This window comes from Lepidochelys olivacea (genome assembly GCF_965140295.1).
Source record: "Lepidochelys olivacea isolate rLepOli2 genome assembly, chromosome: 3".
NCBI lineage: Eukaryota > Metazoa > Chordata > Testudines > Cheloniidae > Lepidochelys > Lepidochelys olivacea.
The window spans coordinates 201,364,740-201,385,690 of NC_140413.1; the positions used below are offsets into that span (position 1 = coordinate 201,364,740).

The following is a 20,951-nucleotide window of genomic DNA, read 5'->3' on the forward strand; positions in this document are numbered from 1 at the left end:
GTCCACGCTGGCCCGCTGCGTCAGGCTATTCGTTGTGGCCAGCTCATCCTTATCCCCCCCCCGTCCCCCCCCCATACCTGGCGGCCATTGCTCTCACCTGCCGCGCAGCTCCCGCCCCACCCCTGCTGCTATCGCTCTCCCCTCCCCCGCTCCCTCCAGGGAACCAGGCGGTGCCACTCCCCCCCCCCCCCACACACACCCCCCCCCACCCCCTCATGCATATTAATAGAGACGCATGCGCCGGCTGCGGCTTCCCCTCCCGCGGCCGCGGGATAGATGAAGCGGGCCGGCGGCGGCGGGGCTCCCAGACGGGCTTCCAGCTCCCTCTCTCTGGGCGCGTCGCATGTGTCTCCCGGGGGGGGCGGCCGCATTGTGCTGCCCTGAGCCGCGCGGCGGCGGCGGCCGGTGCTTTGAAAGGAAGAAAAGGCTCCGAATAATCGCCATAGAAAAGAGAAGAAAAGGCGAGGGCAAGAGAAGAAAAGGCGAGGGCGGCCGCGGGAGGATAAGAGGCTGCCGGGCTCGAGCGGGGCGCTGTTGAGGAGCCGGTGACAAGCGGCGGCGGCGGCGGCGTTTGCCCCCCGTGCATGCTCCCCGCGGCGGAGTCTACGCGAGTCGGGAGCGGCGGCGGTCTCGGCGCCGGCGGCGGCGCGCAGGAAGGCGGCATGCCCCTACCCAGGCGACCCGCCCTCGCCCCTCTGCTCCTCGCCCTGCTCTGCCTGCGGGGAAAGGTGCGTGAGCGCCCGCGCGCTGGGGGGCTGCGGCGGCACGGGCCAGCCCCCGCTTCCTTGCGCGGCAGCCGGGCGTCGCTGCGCTTTGGCCCGGGCGGGCGGGTGGGCGGGCAGGGGAGCGTCCTCCGGCGGTCCCCGCGTCGCCCTTTCTGCAGGGGCCCCTTATGTGCAACCCCCCACCCCCCCCGCAAAAAAAAAATCAATCCTTAAACGACGCGCAAGAGTTGCAGGCAAGGTGTTTTTGGACTCATTTAGTGAGATTTAAGCCTAGCTTGGGGGGGGGGGGGGTCCGTCCTTCAGCAAGATGCAATTGCTGCACGGTTCCCTACTTTGATTTTCAAAAGCCCCTTAATCGGTGCAAGTCGCTCCTGACCAATTCTTTTTTTTATTAACCAGGCTCAGGGCACTCTTCCCTCGAGACTTCCGTGCGGATCAATTTTGGAGGCGTTTTAAAAACCTCCGCGGTTTACCCAAGAGGTGGCCCCGGGTTGTGATGTCCCTGTTGGACCGATCTGATACGCACACCCAATTTACGGCTTTGAAAGCCGGGGTCCCGGTTCCCCGGGGGCGGGGAGGGGGTCTCCTTTGCAGCGCTCCTGGCAGGCGGTGGAGAGGAGACTCTGGTCTCCTGCCCTCCCGATGATCCGGGAGCTGCAAGTTTGGCGCTTGGCGGTGTGCGTAACTCGCTTTCAAAACCCCTCCGTTTGGGACTGAATTCCCCCGGCCTTCGCGCTCTGGTTGCAGCCGCTTAAAGCAGCCAAACAGCCCAGTGATCCCTTTCTCTCCCTCCCTGTCTTGGGGCGAACAGGTGACTCGAGCGTCCGGACAGTTCGAACTGGAGATCTTATCCATGCAAAACGTCAATGGCGAATTGCAAAATGGGAATTGTTGCGATGGCCCCCGAAACCCAGGAGATAGAAAGTGTACCAGAGACGAGTGTGATACGTATTTTAAAGTTTGCCTGAAGGAGTATCAATCCCGGGTCTCTGCTGGCGGCCCTTGCAGCTTCGGCTCCGGATCTACGCCTGTCATCGGAGGAAATACCTTTAATTTAAAGTACAACCGGAATAACGAAAGGAACCGGATTGTTCTCCCGTTCAGCTTTGCCTGGCCGGTGAGTCAATATCGTGCTGCGCGGGGGAGGGGGTGCTCCCAGGTGCTGTGCATGGAAGCCTTTCTCTGAGTTGTAATATGGGCGTGGGGGGCTTGTGAAGTCAGTGTGGGGCCCCGGGGGGGGGGAGAGGGGAGTGGATCCTCTCTTTACAAAGAGGGAAGGGAACCCCCTAAGCAAACCCTGTTAGTGCCTTTCAAATCAGCTCCTGCTCTCAGTGGGTCAGAGGAGCGAACCCAGGATCGCTGCACTTTACAGCACCAATAAGGCTCTTAAGAGTTGTAAGGTCAGAAGTTCACTCCCCCCCTTTGCCAGTTAAGGCTTGTGCAGCCGCCAAAAGAGTGGCGGGCTGTCCAGCGATCCCATGTGAACAGTGTGTGTCATGCCTGGCTCCCTTCCCTGGGAGTGTTTGGGGAAGCTGCCTGCTTTCCCCAAGGGGCATCTCATTGCAGGCCTTGGTGTTGATGGAAGCTGCTGCTGCTGCTATTTGCAAACTAGCTGCCAACTTCCCAGGGAATCTTGTTACCGGCTTGGAGGCACTTGCAGACTCCAGAAGCTAAATAAAGAAAAGAGCCCGGCTTAACTTTCCACCTTGGTACATTGGACTCTCTTCTCCCCCCCCCCCCCCCCCCCCCCCCGCACCGCTGGATAGTTGGCTCCATGTTCCTGGGTTCCCAGCACCCCTCCCTCCCCCAACAGCTGTGTTTGCAAACTCAGTGGCAGGGCAGAGACCACAAGGAGGTGGGGCCCAGGGCCATGTGCTTTGCTAGAACTGCTGTTAGCTCTTACTGGGAAGCTTTAATAGGATCCGGGCTTAAATTCTCAAGAGTGTTTCCCAGAGCCCCCCATGAACTCCCCCCCCCCCCACACACACACACATGCTGTGATTCTGAAAACTCTGGGGGGTTGAGAATATCTACTGGAGCTCCTGACAGCTGTGGCTGAATTTAAGCCCTGAATATAGTCAGTTTTTCAAATGGGTCATGAAACCACTGCTTGGAGTACATCAGCTGTCTATACAACACCCCTCCTCTTGCTGTATACCTGTAATGTGTATACTCCAGTTCTGTTAGGGTCTCCTAAACTGGCTAAGCTTTTCAAAGCTAGGTGCCTAAACTTAGCACCCCCCCCCAAAAGCTTAGATGCCTTTAAATCCCCCCCCCCCCCGGTGCTGAGCAAACATAGCTTCACTGGGCCATCTGAGTGCTCAGCATTGTTGAAGGTCAGGCCGTTCTAACCTAGGTGCCTTAATATGGTTTTAGGAGTCTGACCTTGGGCACCTGGGCTTCCTTGCAAGGAAAGAAAGTAAAGTGCTCTTAACTGCATGCTGGGAGAGGAGGGCGTGTCAGTTCCCAGCCCCAACCGCTACCCTTGCTGGTGAGACTGAAGCCTATGTCCGCTTCTCACCCTCTCCCAAGCTTGGCCCACCCGCATGGGATAAGAACCCAAGGAGTCCCTGGATCACCATCACGGTCCCGCCCGCTCCCTCCGGTTGTCGTGCGGGCACGGACTCCATAATCTCGAAGCAGGCAGCCAGCCCTGTGCTGCCTCCTACCTGCTTTTAGTGAGTGTCAGGTTGGGGCTTTTTGTCGTCCCCCCGCCCCCCCCCCCCCCCGGGAACTGAAGGCTGCAGGGATAAACCCAAGCCCATGTTCTGAAGCGTTACAAAGTACGATAGTATAGTTTGCACAACTGTTTGGAAGTGTAAGCCCTATTTTAAAAAAAAAATTGATAAGTTTTATCTCCTTTCAAATATCCAATCAAAGGGATCAAGGGTTTTGTAAAAATCGGTGGTATTTTAAGTACTGCCAGGGGCTGTGGTGCTTCTGCTCTGGGCTCTGACGTTTTCACAGAGGCTGGGTTGATCTAGGCTGGTTTTTATCTTGCATGTTTTTTTTTAAAAACACTCTCAAGTGTGTTCAGTTTTTTGGTAACTTATTCACAGATGTGCAAAAGTTGAAGGCATTTAAAAAAAACCAACCACAACCCTGGCTACATGTATTAAGCTGGTCTCCACTTAGTGAAAGACTTGCTTCCATTGTCCTGTTAGCTGGATCTAATCAAGCCAGGGAATCCCAGGATAGTAGAACCCCATCTTTGCACCATCACCTCTCAAAAGTCTTTTGGGTGGTGTAAAGTTAGAAGTGCTGACTCCTATGCTAGAACTCTGTAACTGTTTCATGCCCCACAAAGAAAACAAGCTGTTCTAAGATTGATCACTTATTTGTTCATTTATCGAACCTGCTTTCGCTTCCATGGGGAAATGGTGTTTACTACTAGCCACTGTGGTTCTTAAAGCAATTGAACAAAGGAATACTTAATGTGGCAAAGCTCTTAGTTTGCATCTCTAATTTTAGTCCAAACATTTCAAGAGACCCTAATCTTTTTTTAAAGATACGAAGAGAATATTGAATCCCTTATAATGTGGTACTAATGTAACTCTGAAATGGAAACTTTGGTCCTACTCCATTCAATTACCACATTTATGATTACTTTAAAATGCTATTTTCTCCCTATCTTAAGCGTGAGGACAAAAGTTTGTCTTGTAACGATTTGTCAGATACAGATTTGACTTGTATACACCAAAGTGAGAATTCCATTGAAGGTTAACAGAAGGCAGAGCTAAGTGTTAATCATATTGCCAGTTGGCAATTCGTAGTAGCCTCTGAATATGCATCAGTTCTGTTATCTTTCTGTTTGAGGAAGGGCTTTTCTTGGACATTCCTGCTTTAGTGAGTAACATCAGGAAGCCTTGTTGCCTTGACTACACTTTTTTTGACATCTTTTTTTCCTATGCCAAACTGCTTCTCTGTGTCTTGTGTTGAAAATAGTTAAGATGTTTTTAGATCTGTAAAGATTTTTATGCACCAGGCAGGGTGTTTTTAAAAATAACAAACAAAACAACAAAAATCCAAGTTTGCGCTGATCACTTTAATTCTTAGATTCAGTTCCTAAAACGAATGTAGATCTGAAGAGCTGGAACTCGCCTTCTAAGAACATTGCATGATTTGCTGTTGTGTAGGTTTTGATATGTACCCTTGTGAGTAATGGGAGTGGAGATAGTGAGCTGTAAATTCATTTAAGTGATTGGAGGCTTGAATAAGTTGCTAGGCAACAGGGCAGTGGACCAGCATGAAGGAAATAAAGAGTACATCCAGAAAGCTGCACCTGCAGCCCTAAGCCAAAGAATGTGCAAATTGCAGTTCTTCTTTAAAAATACAACTATACTTTAGCTAAATACAACAGTTCATTTTAAGGCACCAGGAACTTTCTTCAGAACTTTGTACATCCATGAAACCTATAGGGATGTTTCAAACCAAAATCTTCCTTGTTCCTTACATTGAAGTTTGTCTTTGCAGGTTATTGAGCATAATTCTGCTGTCATAAATGGTCAGTCAAAATCCAAAAGGATTAATTTAGAATCAGTTATAAGAATGGCATTTTCCAAAATGGACTGCAAAATCTCATGGCTTCTCATGCTTTAAAGGAGCCCTGCGTTCATTCAGCAAACAAAGTTCAGCATTAATGTTGTGTTTATGCAAAGAGTTACCTTCGGCTTCATTGAGGCTGTAACCATGAGGCAGGTCAAAGTTGGCAGCCTCTATGGTGTCCATAGATCAGATTTCAAAAAAATTTGTGATCCTTGTAATCATTTAATTGGCAAATTGTGTCAGGGCACCAAGAATCTGAGGTGCAAAAACCTCTAAACTGCTTCACTGTAAAACTTAAAGAAAAGTTTTGGATTTCACCCTTTGGCTAAGAAAACACTAGCTGTCTGTCCTTTTTATCAACAAAATTTATGCCTGTTCCTGAAGATGTGAAAGAAACACTCTGAACTGGCATTACATATTTTCTTCTAGTAGACGCTAGCCAGAAATATAAAGACTTTTTTTTTTGTTTGTTGCTGGTTATAGGTTTTAACAGACGTGTGTAATATCAACATCCCTAATTTTAGGTAGTGCCCCTGTCCAAGGAAGAAGAATATATCAACATTGGAACACGTTTACCACTTTAATTATTGGTAAACAGTATTTTTCCCCATCTGAGTGCCATGGTTTGAATGGGCGGTATTATCCAAAATGGAGTGTGTATATTAAATGACATTCTGGAAAATAACTGGCATCCACATTCAAACTCTTTCCTAGGAATGTAGAGGAGTGATGTGTTTTTAAAAGGTACCTCTTCCACTCCTAATCTATCACTTTTTTAGGGACGCTTATGTTCCAGTCCAGTTTGGATTTCACCTTCAGTGTGAATCCATTTTCTTACAGTGCTTATAGCTGTAGTCCGTCCATAAGTAAATCAGTCCCACTAACTCTTTTTTGTATGTAGGTACTTTTAGTTTGTTCTTGATTAAATAAAGGCTTGCTCTATCTGACTTCGGTGGGAGCTGAATGGGCCCAGGGTAGCCCTCCTTAAAGCGTGTGTGTATATGTATATGTATATGTATATATATAGAAGCTTCTTTAGATATCTCACACACACTAAAGAAGCTTCTATATATATATATATATAAAAAATTTGGCACTGTCATCTCATAACCTATGTAGCTGAATATCTGACTTTGTATTGCATAAGACTTGATACCTTTTGCGTTAGCTTTCCTCAGGTTAATTAGAACCTTATGTCCCTTTATTTCATTATGAACTGAGATTAGAGTGCAAGCACACTAATTCTTATTGCTGTTAAAACTGATGATGCAGTTCATTACATGAGATGCTATTTTGTCTCTAGACTAGAGATTTTTTAATAAAAACTAGGTGCTGTTTTCCCAGGCTCAGTCCAGTAATTTAAAAGTCATATGGCACCTGTGGATTTCACCTACAGTTCTTTAATACACTTTTAAAAACAAACTGGGAACAGGATTGTTCTTAAAAACCCTGAATTCACACTTAGTGTAGAATCACTAGCATTGAGGGTATTTTAGTAAATGCCAGTAACCTACATGCATCTTATAGATGGGGAAAGATGTCAAAAGAAAACTGAGTGGAGTGACTGCATGGAACTGGTGATTCTATGGTCCCTGCTCTACAGCATCAATTACACTCATTACTGTTGTTGTGTTCCGAAGAAACTGTAAAATGTGGATAGAGGCAGTTAAAGTGGTTTGTAAATAGTCAAACATTGATTCCTTTCCCAGCTCAGCCCAGGTTTTATGCACTTGGGTAATAAGTAGAAAGGCCTCTTGTTCAGGCTTGCTCTGTGTGAACCTGACTGTTTTGCTTGGCTGGTTACTAGGTATTTTCTCTATTAACCTTGCCACCCTTTTGTAACTGGTGCATTTAATTATCACTGGGATGCTTTAAACAGGTAGGGAGAAGGACTAGAATAGTGGGTAATCTTATTGGAGAGGGTTTAAAGTGACCATTGACATCTTGGCCTACTTACTGGGTCTTTTTGGTGACAAGTGAGAGCTTTGTGAAGAAATAACCTTGTAATCAGATAAGGCACTGATTAAAATGCTATTGTAATATTCTGCACCCTGCTGCTGAGATTCCCCCCCCTGCTGCCCCCCAAACAGAAGTCTGTTAAAATTGAGATGCCATAGTTTTTTAAAGATCTTTTTCTGGCGCATTGTTTGGTTAGTGCATTCTAGTGCTGTGATTAGAATACATTGTAGTCCGGCCACCCAGACGGAGGCATTGACTGCTAATATTAACCAAGAACAATAGCGTGGCCATACTGACTGCAGTGAGGATTACAGGACATAATGGGGCCTATCCAAAAATAATGCTAATACAGGACAAGCAACAGGAAGCAGCAGTAGACTCAGCAGAGTTCGGCTCCCAGACAAACCATGGACTGACTTCACACAATGGCAACTTCAGCACATTATGTATTCACAGGATACTCATTATTCCAGCAGGCTTGCCAGATCAGAGATCAGCCTGGTTTATTGGATGCAGCACACATAGTTTGGATAGCGGTAATTTTGTGTCCTTCATCGTTTGGCAGGAGGAGGACAGCTGTATCACAGAGAAGTTCTTGACCAGTTTGGCTTGTGCTGTCAAAGAGAGAGGCTCCTGGCAGCTGCTAATGTAGTTACATTTGTTTGTATGGCCCATTCTTAATGTGGCAATAAAGTGTTTTACCTCGCTCAGCAGAGCCGAGATGGTGCAAAAAGTTGCTCTGTCAAAAGCTGAGTGTGTTATCCCATGGGCACATTGTGATTGGTCCTCAGATGCCCTGCATGCGAAGGGTGTTAATATAACCTTTGAAATTCTTGAAAGCCAGGGCCTATGGGAGGTGAGGTTACTGCCTGCATAAACAAAACCTGAGTGGTGTGCAATGTCATCTTGGGTATATAGAGTAAAACTTGTAGGGTTATGTTTTACATAGGGAGGCCCAGTGAGAAACTTGCAAGCTACCTTGTGCTCAGCGAAGGAGATGAGTGTCTCTCTCCTCTTCCTTCTCCTGCCGAAGGGGCCATCCAGTGAAATATAGCAAACCAGTCGTCTTCAGCTCTGACAGCAGATGGAGTGGAAGCCAACGGGATGGCCCTGATGTGATCGGGCGTTCGTGTGGTGTCGTCTTGACTCTGTCGTCATGTGATGATGTGGCACTGCAGTGAGAACCTTGCTGAGCAATCTGAGGAAGTGGTATTGTGGCTAGCTGTAAATCTGTTCTGGGCTGTCTGTCTCGCTCTCCCCGCCCCCTGGAGGTTTTAAAAAGTTCCTCATTTCTTCCTTTCTTCCCTGCCACGCCCCCTTCTAGCTAATGGGCGGAGTTGCTGTGGCTCTCAGCTCAAGGTCTCCTGTTCCAGGCTGGAGTGCGTAGGGATTGGCACGCTGCCGGAGACCCAGGCAGAGCGAGTGGGGAGCTGCAAGGCAGACTTGTCTCCACATGTGGCTGTCAGGGCACAGGTTGAGCATTGCTGTGGTTAACCTGATTTCCCTGTTTGACAGAAGAGAGGCATATACAAGTCAGATCGGACTTCCCGCTGCTCGTCACGAAGTGTGTGAAACACTGAATCGGCAGGTGTCTTGGGTGCTTAATCCTCTAGGACAGGAGTCGTGACCCCCAAAGGGGGAATATCCCTTCATAAACGACAATGACATTCCTCTGCTGATCTGTCCTGTTGGATCAGTATTCTTCAACATGTGGGGGGCCAAGATCCCAAAGGGTCTAACGACTTTTTTGGGGGGAGGGGGCTTTAAAGGAGCTTGCTTCCCACTGCCGACAGTCCTCTGGACTTGCTTTCTGAAAATCTGGCCTCTTTAATGTGTCTCAGTTTTGGCCCTTGAAATTTAGTCCCCCGTGAAAACATTGACACCTATTTCTTCCAAAGACTTCTCTGCTTTTTAAACCCCTCCTGGATTATGCATCCATTCTGGCTGTGACTTAAAGCTCTGAATAATCTGGAAAGAGGCAGCATTATCCTGTCACCCTCACAAGTGACTCCCAGTGACCGATTTAAAGGGCCATGAAAGTTCATGGGTTCTGTCATCTACAGATCAGGAATAAATATGGTGATTGTTGGCTTAGAACTGCCTTTAAAGTTCTCTAAACTCTTTGGTTTCACTTCGCTATCTAATCCACCTCCATAAATGTGTTTAGTGCTCTGAATACTACCACGCATAAGACCAGCTTTTTTAACTGTCTCCTAGCTTTGGTAAAATCATTCAGATGTGACCATGATGGTAACACGTTCTTGGTTTTGATTAAACCGTGAAAGTGTGAACATTCTGCAGACTAGTGGCTTGAAGTTCCTTTCTAGCATGAGACCAAAGCTGACTTGAATCTTTGCCTTCTGGTCAAGATTAGATTTATAGTGGCTAATTGGGTGTGACTCCAACATAGTTCACTGCTGATTTGCTGCCTGGTACCTTGCTTTGATGGAATAAGGTGCATGATATGGAATTCTTGTGTCTGGATGTATATTTATTCAAAGATGTGCAGAGGTCAGTTGTGGGCATGGGAAAAATTAAACCTCCATGCTGTAAGTAGTCATTCCTGAGATATCTTAACTGTTGATCTGTAAAGTGGGAATGATGGGCACCTTTTAAAATAGGCTAACATCTCAACACTGTGTAGTCTTTGCAGAGAAATTCCTTATCATGGGTTGGTCAGATTAATGCAGTCACCTGATTGCATCTTAGGGGGTTTACTAGCTTTTTTTAAGTTTCAAAAAACAAGTATCTCATTGATAAACTTCCTTAAGCACAAATTTTTCACTTTGTCAGGGAGGGCACAACCAACTGGATGAAATGACAGTTCTCTCCCAAATCAGAAAATGTGGCTTTCTTTAGCTAAATTTTTTTCTGTAAAAATACTTGCAAAGTTAGGTTGTTGGTTTTTTTTTTGGACTGGCTTGGGGAGGTTGCCCTGTTCGGTGTTGGTTTAAGTGAAGCCCTGTGGTTTGTTGAAAATTGGTTACACAGGTATGTGGCAACAGTAGCTCTTAAAGCAGGGATCCTGCCTTTCCTTTCCTCGAGGGTGGATTGTGTTGGTAAACAAGCCTAAGGACTAAGCAGGGACTGTTGCTATGAGTTTAGACGGAACATCTTCCAAAACAATTATGCAAGGCCAAAAGGAAAACATCCTTAACTTTATTGAAATGGTGCAAGTTGTTGTCATAATTTCTCAGTTGTAGCATAATATTTTTGCAAGCTTGCTGTAACATGTCATGCTCTCTGTTTTGGGTTTGGCAGTGTTGTAATTAAACGGAGGAGGAGAGGTGACGGTAGCCATGCCACAAGTGAAATGAAATGTACATTTAATTATGTCTCAGGAATTTTTACCTCTGACTTGTGTGGGAAAGCCTTCTAAAGCTGTTTCAGAGCATTTTCTCCAAGTTGCAAGCCTTTTCCCAGAATAGTAACAAATAATGTGTAACTTTATTGATGAAATATTAACCAAAAATGGTTAGGGCCGATCTATACTTTGCTTGGAAGGTTGGGCACATGTCTTGGCTTGCCCAGCTTTGCTTGCTTTTTTCGAAGCATTTTCCCACAGTTATCAGTGGACAAAATGGAATCTGAGTCTGCTTTGAATATGAAACGTATTTAGGCTAGATTCCAAGCTAGTGTCCATCACAAACTAGATTCTCTCCCCCCCCCCCCCCCTCAAAGGCTGCATGCTGTGTCCAGTGGTGAGAAATTAGTTGGCTTTGACTTTTTGGGGGGAGGGGAAGTCAGGAGGGGTTTTGAAGTCTGCCTGATGCTTACACCTTGCAGCTATAGTCTCTTATAAACGTGGTTTTGTGTCCGGTAACATAGTATTTAATTGCTACATGCGACTCTCTTTACAAATGGACTGATACTTAGTGCTGGCAAGAATATAAGTGAGTGTGAAAAATAAACCTCACTAATCTCAACTTCTCTTGCACAAGATTCTAGCTTGTGAATAATTTTTTCACACACCCTCCTTGCAAAAGGTTAGACTGACATCTGACTAAATTAAACCCATCACCTCTGTTTCCCTTTTTTTCTAAATTCTTAACCTTTTGACTCTTTAAAAATCTGTATGTAAGCCTAGACATTTTTGGTAGCATGACAGTATTGGTGGGAGGGGGGGAACACAGGATCGGGCTAGAACATAGCCAAATAAAGGTGGGGATAGTTCTAATGACTTTTGTTCCTGAGTCAGGTTTGAAGATAAAGGGAGCTTAGCTGTAGTACCTGGCATACTTCCAGCCTGAAGCAGTCTCTTTGGTTATTGGAGCTGCTGCTGATTATTTACTATTATGATGATGGGAATGCTAGAGACCTGATTGGCAGATTAGTCTGTCTATAAATGTGACACACAGGTGTGTACTGCTTCTCTTGCTTCCCTAATTCTTCCAAATAGTGTGATCTGAGGCTTTGTTTTACAGAGCCTCTCCCTCCCTGCCCCCTTCGGAGATTCATCAGTTTTTGCCTTAGTTACCTGATACTTGTGGGAGCAGTGATGGCCTAGTGCAGACAAAGCTTTCAAAGGGGTGCTGAAAAGCAAAGCCCTCTAGAGACTGCACTGCTGAGGCAAGCTGAATAATCTTTGCAACACCCCGGCTTTCAGGATGGAAAAAATGTCGGGATCTAAAATTAAATACAAAGCAGAAATTTCGTAACTAAAACTCTCTTCAAGCAGTTGATTATTCTCTCCTCTTCCCCCCTCCAACTGTGCATTTTTGCCAAACTTGCTAAATTCTAACTTACAGCCTAGTGTCAAAAGCTGTACTTCCAGGTTAAGTACATAAGATGCATTAGTGATGACAAAGATGAGCAATCCAAGGTGAAAGGTCTCAAGTCAGAGTGGATAAGGTGACTTAAGAGGTTACAAGAGGATCATGTTTGTCTCAAGTATAATCTGTTGCCTATTTATGTTTTCAGTGGATACAGTCTCGAGAGAGATGGAGATTTGATTTTTATTTTTTCCCATCAGATGCATATTAAAAATGTTTGCTTTTTTTAAAGGTGCTGTCTGTTTGAGGTACTAATATATATATATATATACATTTTGTTTTGTAGCGATCCTATACGTTGCTTGTTGAGGCATGGGATTACAGCAATGACACTTCTAGTAAGTATTCATTCTTTGGTTTACTCATTCAAAACTCCTCAATCAGCTCTCTGCTGAAAGGCTTTTATGTGAACGGGGCTAGTTTGTGACTGTATTCTCTCACAAATTGAGGGTGGGGCTTCTGCTGGAGCTTTGCATGTGGTTCTAAAGCACCTTGCAGGAAGTAGGGAAGTCACACAATGCAGGGATCTGCGGCGCAGATTGCAGGGTCTGGGTCTGATAAGCGAGGACATGTGTTGGTACGGCCTACATCAGTCCCCAGGGAGGGGAAAAATCCAAGTGGCAATAAGCACATTTAAAAATTGTACCCCTTAAGTCCCCTTTTTTAAAAAACTACTTGAGTACCAGGAACCTAAATCCTCTTGACTGTCAATGAGATTTAAGTGTTGGTCACTTAAGCACCCTTGAAAGCTTTTTCTAGGCTATGCATCACTTTTATAAAAGCCACAGTGAGACTTAACGTAGTCATTATCCAAACTATTTTGGAATGATGAAGGATGAGAAACTGGTGGTAGTACTTGTTTTTCTTGGGCGGGGGGGAGAATAGGTTCTCTATCTAGGGATTTGTATTCAGGAACTGAAAATATGTAGCAGACACCACCTGATAAAGTTGGCTGAAACATGGGGGATGCTTGAGGGGGAAGATCTTCCCCTGGAATGTCTTTGTTTGGTCAATTTCTTTGTCCTTGTGTGGTCAGTTTCAGCTTTACATACTAGTCAGAGGAAGCTATAAACGCCAATGGCTTGTGAGCTGTGCTGCTGATATCCAGCTGTCACTGGGGTGTGTATACCTATAATGTTAATATTCACTGTATAAAACTACCACTAAATTTAGGAGTTCAGCCTTGTGCCTCTATTGTGGTTCCTTCTCTGGGTCCCTAAGACTCCCATGCTGCTGTTAACACAATAAGCAGTTTTGCTTCTGACCAGGAGTTGGAAATGCTCTGCCAAATGTTGCAAAGAAAATACTAGACCTTCTGTTCGCCATCCTGACGTCTGTGTCCCCTTCCCTCCCACCCCCAAAATGCAATGAGCCCCACTTGAACTGTGAAGACAAACTACTTAAATCATCCACAGCTTGGGACTGGAATGGACTCCAGACGCAGCATGGTAGAGGGATCCACAGATGTGTGTGAAGTGTTAAAGCCTACTCTTTCAGTTCAATCTGTAGGGGCAAACCCCTGTGCCTGTGTGGACCCCACAGAGGCAGTGGCTGGGCACAGGGATCCCTCTGCACGGATCAGAATTCAGGAACGGCCTTAACTTTCTAAGAAGTCCCACTAGTTCCACAAGTTAAGAAGTTCTCACGTAACAAAACTCATGAAAACTGCCAATAAGTGACACCCATGCTGTCCCTTCCTGTCAGCTGTGACTAATGACACTGTGAAAGAGCAGCATGCATGATTTGAGGTCCAGGACCACTGATCAGGGAACCTTTCTGCCTCGGTTGCACAAACTTCATTCAAGGGGGAAAATATCTAAAGGTGCTGCTATGCTGGCAGTGTCCAATTATAAATGGAAGAGGTCTGCATTTAAAATGAAGGTCTTGTTTACAGTAAGATCGCAATTTTTTTTCAGCCTGGATCTCTGCCATCTCTACTATTATTTGAGCTCATCTTTTTTTCATGAAACAGACTTTCCAAAGCTTCACAATGAAGCCTTTCTTTGCTCTAATCTTCTGGAAGCAAAATTGTCTTCAGAGAAAACTGCCTCATGGTTTCTCCCCCCCCCCGCCCAAACAGCATGTTTGACCCAGTGCAGACTTGTTCTTGCATATGTTCCTGATTAAACTTTCTCAATAGCTTCACCATTGTATATTTTTAATTGGGTCATCTAAGTGACCCTACTGCACAAACGCTTCCTCCTTCCTGGGGTGTCACCACCTTGCTGACAGTAGATTTGGCCAACTTTAAAGGAGATCTCCATAGAATTTTTAACAGGGAATGCTAAGCTTTCAATAAAATTTTTAAATGGTTGAAGTTCTGTAGGCTTCTATAGCATTTCCTATGAAACCCTAATAGTTGAATTCCATAAAATTCTACTGGACCTTTTTTTCTTTAGGGCTGTTGGAAAAAGTAGGGCATAGTATCATTGTGTCCTGGACACTGCTCTGGCAGGGTTCATTGTTTTAATGGCATATAACGGACCTGATGGAAATTTGGTCATTTAAAAATAAATCTAGACTTGACCTTCCCTTCTCTGTATCTTTGTCTTCCCCCACCAGCCGTTCTGCTGTATCCCCTGTAGCACTTAAGGTGAAACCTTGGCTCCATTAGGGATGTCTATGCTGCAAGTAAACCCCCCCCCCACCCCAGCTGGCCCCTACCAGCTGACTCAGGCTCACTGGCCTTGGGGCTGTTTAATTGTGGTGTAGATGTTCATGCTTGGCCTGGAGCCTGGGCTCTAGGACCTTGTGAGGTGGGAGAGTCCCAGTATGTCTACACTGCAGCTAAACAGCCTGATCTCTGCAAGTCCGAGTCAGCTGGCATGGGCCAGCTGTGGGTTTTTAATTGCAGTGTAGACCCATTGAGGTCCAAGGGAGTTTGACTTCCCTGAGGCCAGGATTTAACCCAGAGTTATTAGCTTTGTCCTGGATTAGGTTCCAGCTCACTACTACTGTCTGTTGCTTCATCAATAAAATAAACAGCGCTGACAAAGGGTATGCCCAAGTGCGATTATAGCTTACTTGTATCAGTTGCACATGAATTCAAATCAAGCATAAGAGGCTTCAGCATAATGTGAATTAAACCATAGCTGGAAGATGTTTGGCGGCCAAGATCTTAAAAAGCAACCAATCAATTTGGGTGTCCACGGACAGCTTATGGTGCCTAACTTTTCTGAGGGTGGGTGCTCAGCAGTTTCTGAAAATCAGGCCCCTACAAGGCATATCAAGTGGGGTACCCAACATTGCTGGTCACACTTGAATTTTTTTTTTAACTTTAGCTGCACCACCCCAAATCAAAAAGAAACATTTATAGCTCTGCAGCTGAGCCAAACACTGCCTGAACCCTACCAGCTCTGTGGTGTAGAGCACAGTACAAGTTTTAATATCTTCAGAGGGCTTCTCTCTTCCACCTCATCACTTTCCAATTGGTTAATGTTTCCTCTAACCTCTTTATCAAAGCTTGAGATCCCAAGTCTGATGTCGTCAAGGGAATGACCAAGATCACTGTCTCTAGGCTGGCTGGCTGGCTTCGTTCTTTACACTGTGTGCCTATTATTAACCTTAAACAGTTTTTGATGTGGACTGGGCGTCGAAGGGCTGTGGTGTCCCCTCCTGTCCTGCCAGGTGGGACTGGGGGGAGGGTGTGGAAAGAATACAAGAGAACATCGCATACTTGATGATGAAAATGCCTTTGCTCTGAGTGATGACTAATGGCAGGTGTTGACCAGGGTCATGTATGTCTACATGAGCTCTCACCAGGAATTACGTATGCAGTGATATTACTGTGACCTGTATCCAAGAAAGATACTTTAATGATAACCAAAAAAGACCAACTCCGGTCACCTTTATTTCATGGTAAAATTCAGTGCACTAAAGATCTGATCCAAAACCCATTGTATTCATGGGAGCGTTGCCATTGGTTTCAGCAGGCTGTGGCTACGGCCCTAAAGGTCTAAGCAGCTTGAATGAAACATGGCAGAGCTACCTATCTATGCAAGAAATACATGCTCCCAAATGATATGGAGGGAGGGGTGACTGCATGGAGGCAAGAAGAGGAGCTTTGTACCTTTTTTTTTTTTTTTTTTTGAGGGAAACATGGCTTTCTGGTGCCATAGAGTGAAATGGGTGTGTATCTTTATCCTTTGAGTAGTCCCACTGAAGAATAACAGATATGCATATGCTTAAGTACCTTGCTGAACTGGAGACCCTAATTTTATAGAAATAAGCTCACAAGATATTCCTTTATCCCAACAGAATTGCATTCAAGCTACAGTGTTGTACTGATGCAATTATACTAGTTGAAATCAGTAAAGTTAAAGCCGTACAAAAACAGTGTCAAAAAGTCCTTAGGTACCTAAATCACTCTTGAAAATGGGATTTAGGCTTCTGAGTCACTTAAGTGCACTTTACCTCATGTCTGCTCATAATGGGAAGAATCTATATTACAAATTAATCATAGATCTGAAAAATGAGTTGGAAAGAGAACCTTTTAAAACCTAAAGTAAATAAGAAGCTGGTGCCATTAACTCTGAACTGTAAAAATGCAATAGACGCTGGACTCCTGAACCCAAGAATACCATGACAGTTTAAACACAGATCAACATAAAAAGAAAAGGAGTACTTGTGGCACCTTAGAGACTAACAAATTTATTTGAGCATAAGCTTTTGTGAGCTACATTGCATCCGATTAAGTGAGCTGTAGCTCATGAAGGCTTATGCTCAAATAAATTTGTTGGTCTAAGGTGCCACAAGTCCTCCTTTTCTTTTTGCGGATACAGACTACCACGGCTGCTACTCTGAAACAGATCAACATGCTTCTCTAGTGGGATAGCAAATACTTTGATTTATTTGGTTCTCTTCAGCTAGAGATGAATTGTTACTGCTCTGAGTAAGTAGTCTTTTTTGGAAGTTCCTTCTGAAAGCTAAAAATGGGCTCTCATGAACACATTTAAAGAAATTTAGAAAGAAAATAGCCCATGTGTCTTCATCAGCTTTGCAAAAGTTTTATTCAACTTCAAGTCTGCCTTATGTAAAGTCCCAAACTGTAAGTGTTGAAAGAACAAGTAAATGTTTTGATTCATTTTAATTCTTAAATGTGGTAGTCCTTCAGATAGAGCATTCTAACACATTACTGGCAAAGGGCCCTTCTATCTAGAATATTTCTGACTGTGGATTATGCTCCCATATACAGAAGTCTGGCCTGGTACTTTATTTTTGTTTTTGCACTGGGTTTGCAAGGGTATTTTGGCTATTTTATGATAAACTTTCACTCTGCAGGCAGGTGCTGCTAGCAGCAGGTCGTAAGGCAGTGTCAGATCATTTTAAGTCACAAGACCTGGACTACAAAGTGAAATACCACAGACATATACAATGTTCCATGCTCATGTGAAATATTATTATTTCAGGCTGTAATTTAGACAGTTGTAGGTTTCTAAAAGCCAGAAAATTTTGCTGGAACTAAATGTCAAGTACAAAGTTTAAACTCTTTGAGAAGTGCTCTTTAAGGAGAGAAGGGGAAATCTATACTACATGTATAAAGCAATTTGAGTTTGCACAGATCTCTGTTAGGCTCGTGTCTGCTAACATCTAAAGAGCTAATTTTCACAGTATTTCCTGGCCAGAACCGAGTGAGATCACTTATGCCAAATGTCACTAGATTTCTCCTCTAGAAAACTCTTTATACCTGGCTTCCAGAAGCCTGCAAGCCTTTTGCATGTGTCTGTCCAATTTGAAAGGTTACCTTATTAGACTATAATATTATGGCTGGAGGTTTTCACAAATGCAAACAAATAGACAAATACAATACTAATTGACCAAGTGGAGCAAAATGCATGATGCACCAAGCTTAGATTCCTATCCCTGTAAAAGGTAGGAGTAAATGCAGTTTTGTTTTTTTCCCCCCTCTATTTGCTAACTTTATGATTCTTATTGGGAGTCATAAGGATGAGCTGTTCAAAAGGGGTGGTCAGCATTGGTCTAACTGTTCTCACTGATTTCAGTCTGGTTTCTGATCCAGTACACACAGTATGTGCATTTCTGTTAATGGCATATAGGCTTTGGGGCAACTTTTTCTTCGTTTTGGACACACAGTTAAATAAAGGCAGCATACAGCAGTCTCTCAAAATCCTGTTTGTGAGATGGACTTCCATCCAGTTCAGATGACCAACAAAGCATTAACCTCCCCTTTACTTCTGACTTCTAGACCCTGATAGCATTATCGAAAAGGCATCCCATTCCGGCATGATCAATCCGAGCCGTCAGTGGCAGACTTTGAAACAAAATGCAGGCATTGCCCATTTTGAGTACCAGATCCGCGTGACTTGTGATGAGCATTACTATGGCTTTGGCTGCAACAAGTTTTGTCGACCAAGAGACGACTTCTTCGGCCATCATACCTGTGATCAGAACGGCAACAAGACTTGTCTGGAAGGCTGGATGGGGCCAGAATGCAGCAAAGGTTTGTAACTAATTTTGAAGGATGTATTGATAATAATTTTGGATAGTTCAGTGGACATGGAGCACTTAACCTTGAGGTTGCTATTCTGTTGCCTGCTCATGTCAGCCCAATTCCTAGAGGATAACCATCCAGCCCATCGTAACCCCTCACTGGTGCCTTTGTTGGTAGCCTTGGCAGAGAGGCCAAGGATTGATTGGGCAAGGACTGTTCTATCCAGTTCAGGGTTAAGGTAGACTGGCTGGGCAGTATACCACTGCTGCCCGTGTATCGATTATATAGATAATGGATTTTATTCTATGGGGCTTTCTATTTAATGGGTAGAATTTTCAAAAGTGCCTAATGACTTGTTTAAACTTTACCCAGCATCTCTTTTGAGCCCCATATCAATTCAAGAAGCACTGGAATATTAGCAGGTGTTCTCTTCAATTGAGTAACATTGATTACCCACATCATAGCCTGGGAGTGAAATCTGGCCTCATTTGAAGCCAGTGGGGGTTTTTGCCACTGACTTTAATGGGGCCAGGATTTCCCTTGTGGGGCAGAACGTCTTCTGTGGTGCTTCAAAGCGAGCAGGAAGATGAGATGTGTCGTGAAGCTCAATGGGCAAACAATAAGCCTTTCAGCCGCAGAGTTCCAGGCGGTCTCCTACATGAGTGGACGTTGGGGAGCGTGTTCTCAATCCCTTAACAGCGTGAACTTTAGCAGCAGAAATGCAGAACCCTGAACTGGAAGAATGGATTGTCAGCAAAATGTGTTTATAAAATATATGTGCAGTTTCAGTCTAGACTCATTGAAATGGTGTGTGCACACAGGTCTGGGGAAAAACATCTAGCTATTACCAGGCCAACTAGCACTGCATTTTTTGTAAGGTGAGGGAAGGGCTTCTCTCTCTTTCAGATGCAGAAAGAGAAATTCTTGTAGAACATTATGGTGTGCAAGTTTATTAGGCACAATGGCTTCTCTTGGGTTGACACAGGTTCTTAAAACAGCATCATGTGGGATCCCAATTTAGTTAGCTGCCTGGATGGATTTGCTGTGGTAAGGCACACCCTACAACTGTTTCCAGTAGAGTTGATATAAGAGACCTGTTGAACCTTGGCTTTGGTAGGATTACAGTGCTAGCGAGAGATTAAAACATTCCCACGAGTGTTAGGATGTGGGAAATGGACAGCATACTTATTGATGCTTGCTTTTTTCCCCCCCCCAGCTATTTGCCGTCAGGGTTGTAGTCCCAAGCATGGTTCTTGCAAGATTCCAGGAGAGTGCAGGTAAACAAAATGATTTTGCTAACAAATTTGTAACAACTCATGCTGTGAATGCTGGACAAGGGGAAAAATCGAGCTGTCCAGCTATTTCAGGCAAGGGCATCTTTTTTCATGCCAGTTGCACTGGATAAGCTATAAATGCATCTGAGACTTAAAGGGAAAAAACTTAAATGGCAGCATTTATGAATTGAATGGGACAAAAACAAATTATGGTGAATGCTTCCTAATGAGCAGTAACTAATTGTATAAATTGGTGCAACTTGTCTTTTAAAATGGACTGCTGACTGGGGGCTTTTCTGCCAGCAGTTCTAAATACAGCATTGCTTTTCTTCCTTACTCTCTCACCCCCTGCCCAGCTTTTCCCATCAATAGGCAGAAGTCAAGCATTCTTTAGAATGGGATTAGTAAAATCTCTTGGTTCTTTTGCTTTTCTGAGCCAGGCTCTGAGTGCTGAGAGGTTAATAGCAGGGATGGAATCTTGTCAGCAGACACTGATGAATGCAGAATTTTGTTGCTGTGCTTTGAAGTTGATTCCGGTCTGGGCAGGAGAAAATGAAAAGCAGAGCTTAGACCTAACTGAACCATTTAACAATTAAATTTTTGGAATGTTTTGAATTATTTTTTTGTATTGGTATTTACAATAGGGGAGGTTTATTCCCTGATCAATGCAGAGTATTGGATATTTTAACATTGACACTACTTAGAGTCGAACTGTGCTTAGAAATTTTGTTTAACCACTGATGGTGCCCATCTAGCAGGGAATAAGGAGCTGTGGTCTTATGTATGAAGTCATTTGGTCCAGTGACAGCATGTTACATACATCCTCTATGGCCACGGCTAAGAATGAGGAAGATTGGCAAAAGACAGAAGATGTTAAAAGGAACTGAGAGCAGTTTTCATCCCTTCCTAAAGGAAAGTTCAGAAACTGCATGTAGGAAACAAAACAATGCTACCTGACACTGTTGCTTTTCCCTTGTCTGGCTTTGGGGGGGCGCTAGAGTGAGGCAAAAGACATGACTCCAGTGGGTCTGATGTTTAACAGCATTGGTGTCAGCTGGTCCAGCTCCAAAACACCAAACCAAGATTTTTAATTGAGGCGCCTGTTGGAGTGAATCTGATCAGAAGTATTGGTCCTTTAGAAGTGGGCCAGATGCTTGAGGCAGCCTCAGCTGATGGACACCAAGGATTTGTGCTGCTGTCATTAGAGTAAGCAGGCTGTGTGAGG

The 20,951-nt window shown here is 44.6% G+C and overlaps 1 protein-coding gene across 1 annotated transcript in view; it reads left to right on the top strand.

Annotated features, from left to right (window-relative positions):
- The first annotated feature begins 265 nt into the window (after nt 1–265).
- The window catches only part of JAG1 (jagged canonical Notch ligand 1), a 35,946-nt gene continuing 15,260 nt past the window's right edge, over nt 266–20,951 (top strand). Inside the window, exons 1-5 of the mRNA XM_084623402.1 lie at nt 266–728; nt 1,537–1,842; nt 12,288–12,339; nt 18,207–18,461; nt 19,669–19,729. Of these exons, the coding sequence (XP_084479528.1) occupies nt 585–728; nt 1,537–1,842; nt 12,288–12,339; nt 18,207–18,461; nt 19,669–19,729 (818 nt within the window). The 5' untranslated portion in view covers nt 266–584. The remainder of the gene's footprint in view (nt 729–1,536; nt 1,843–12,287; nt 12,340–18,206; nt 18,462–19,668; nt 19,730–20,951) is intronic.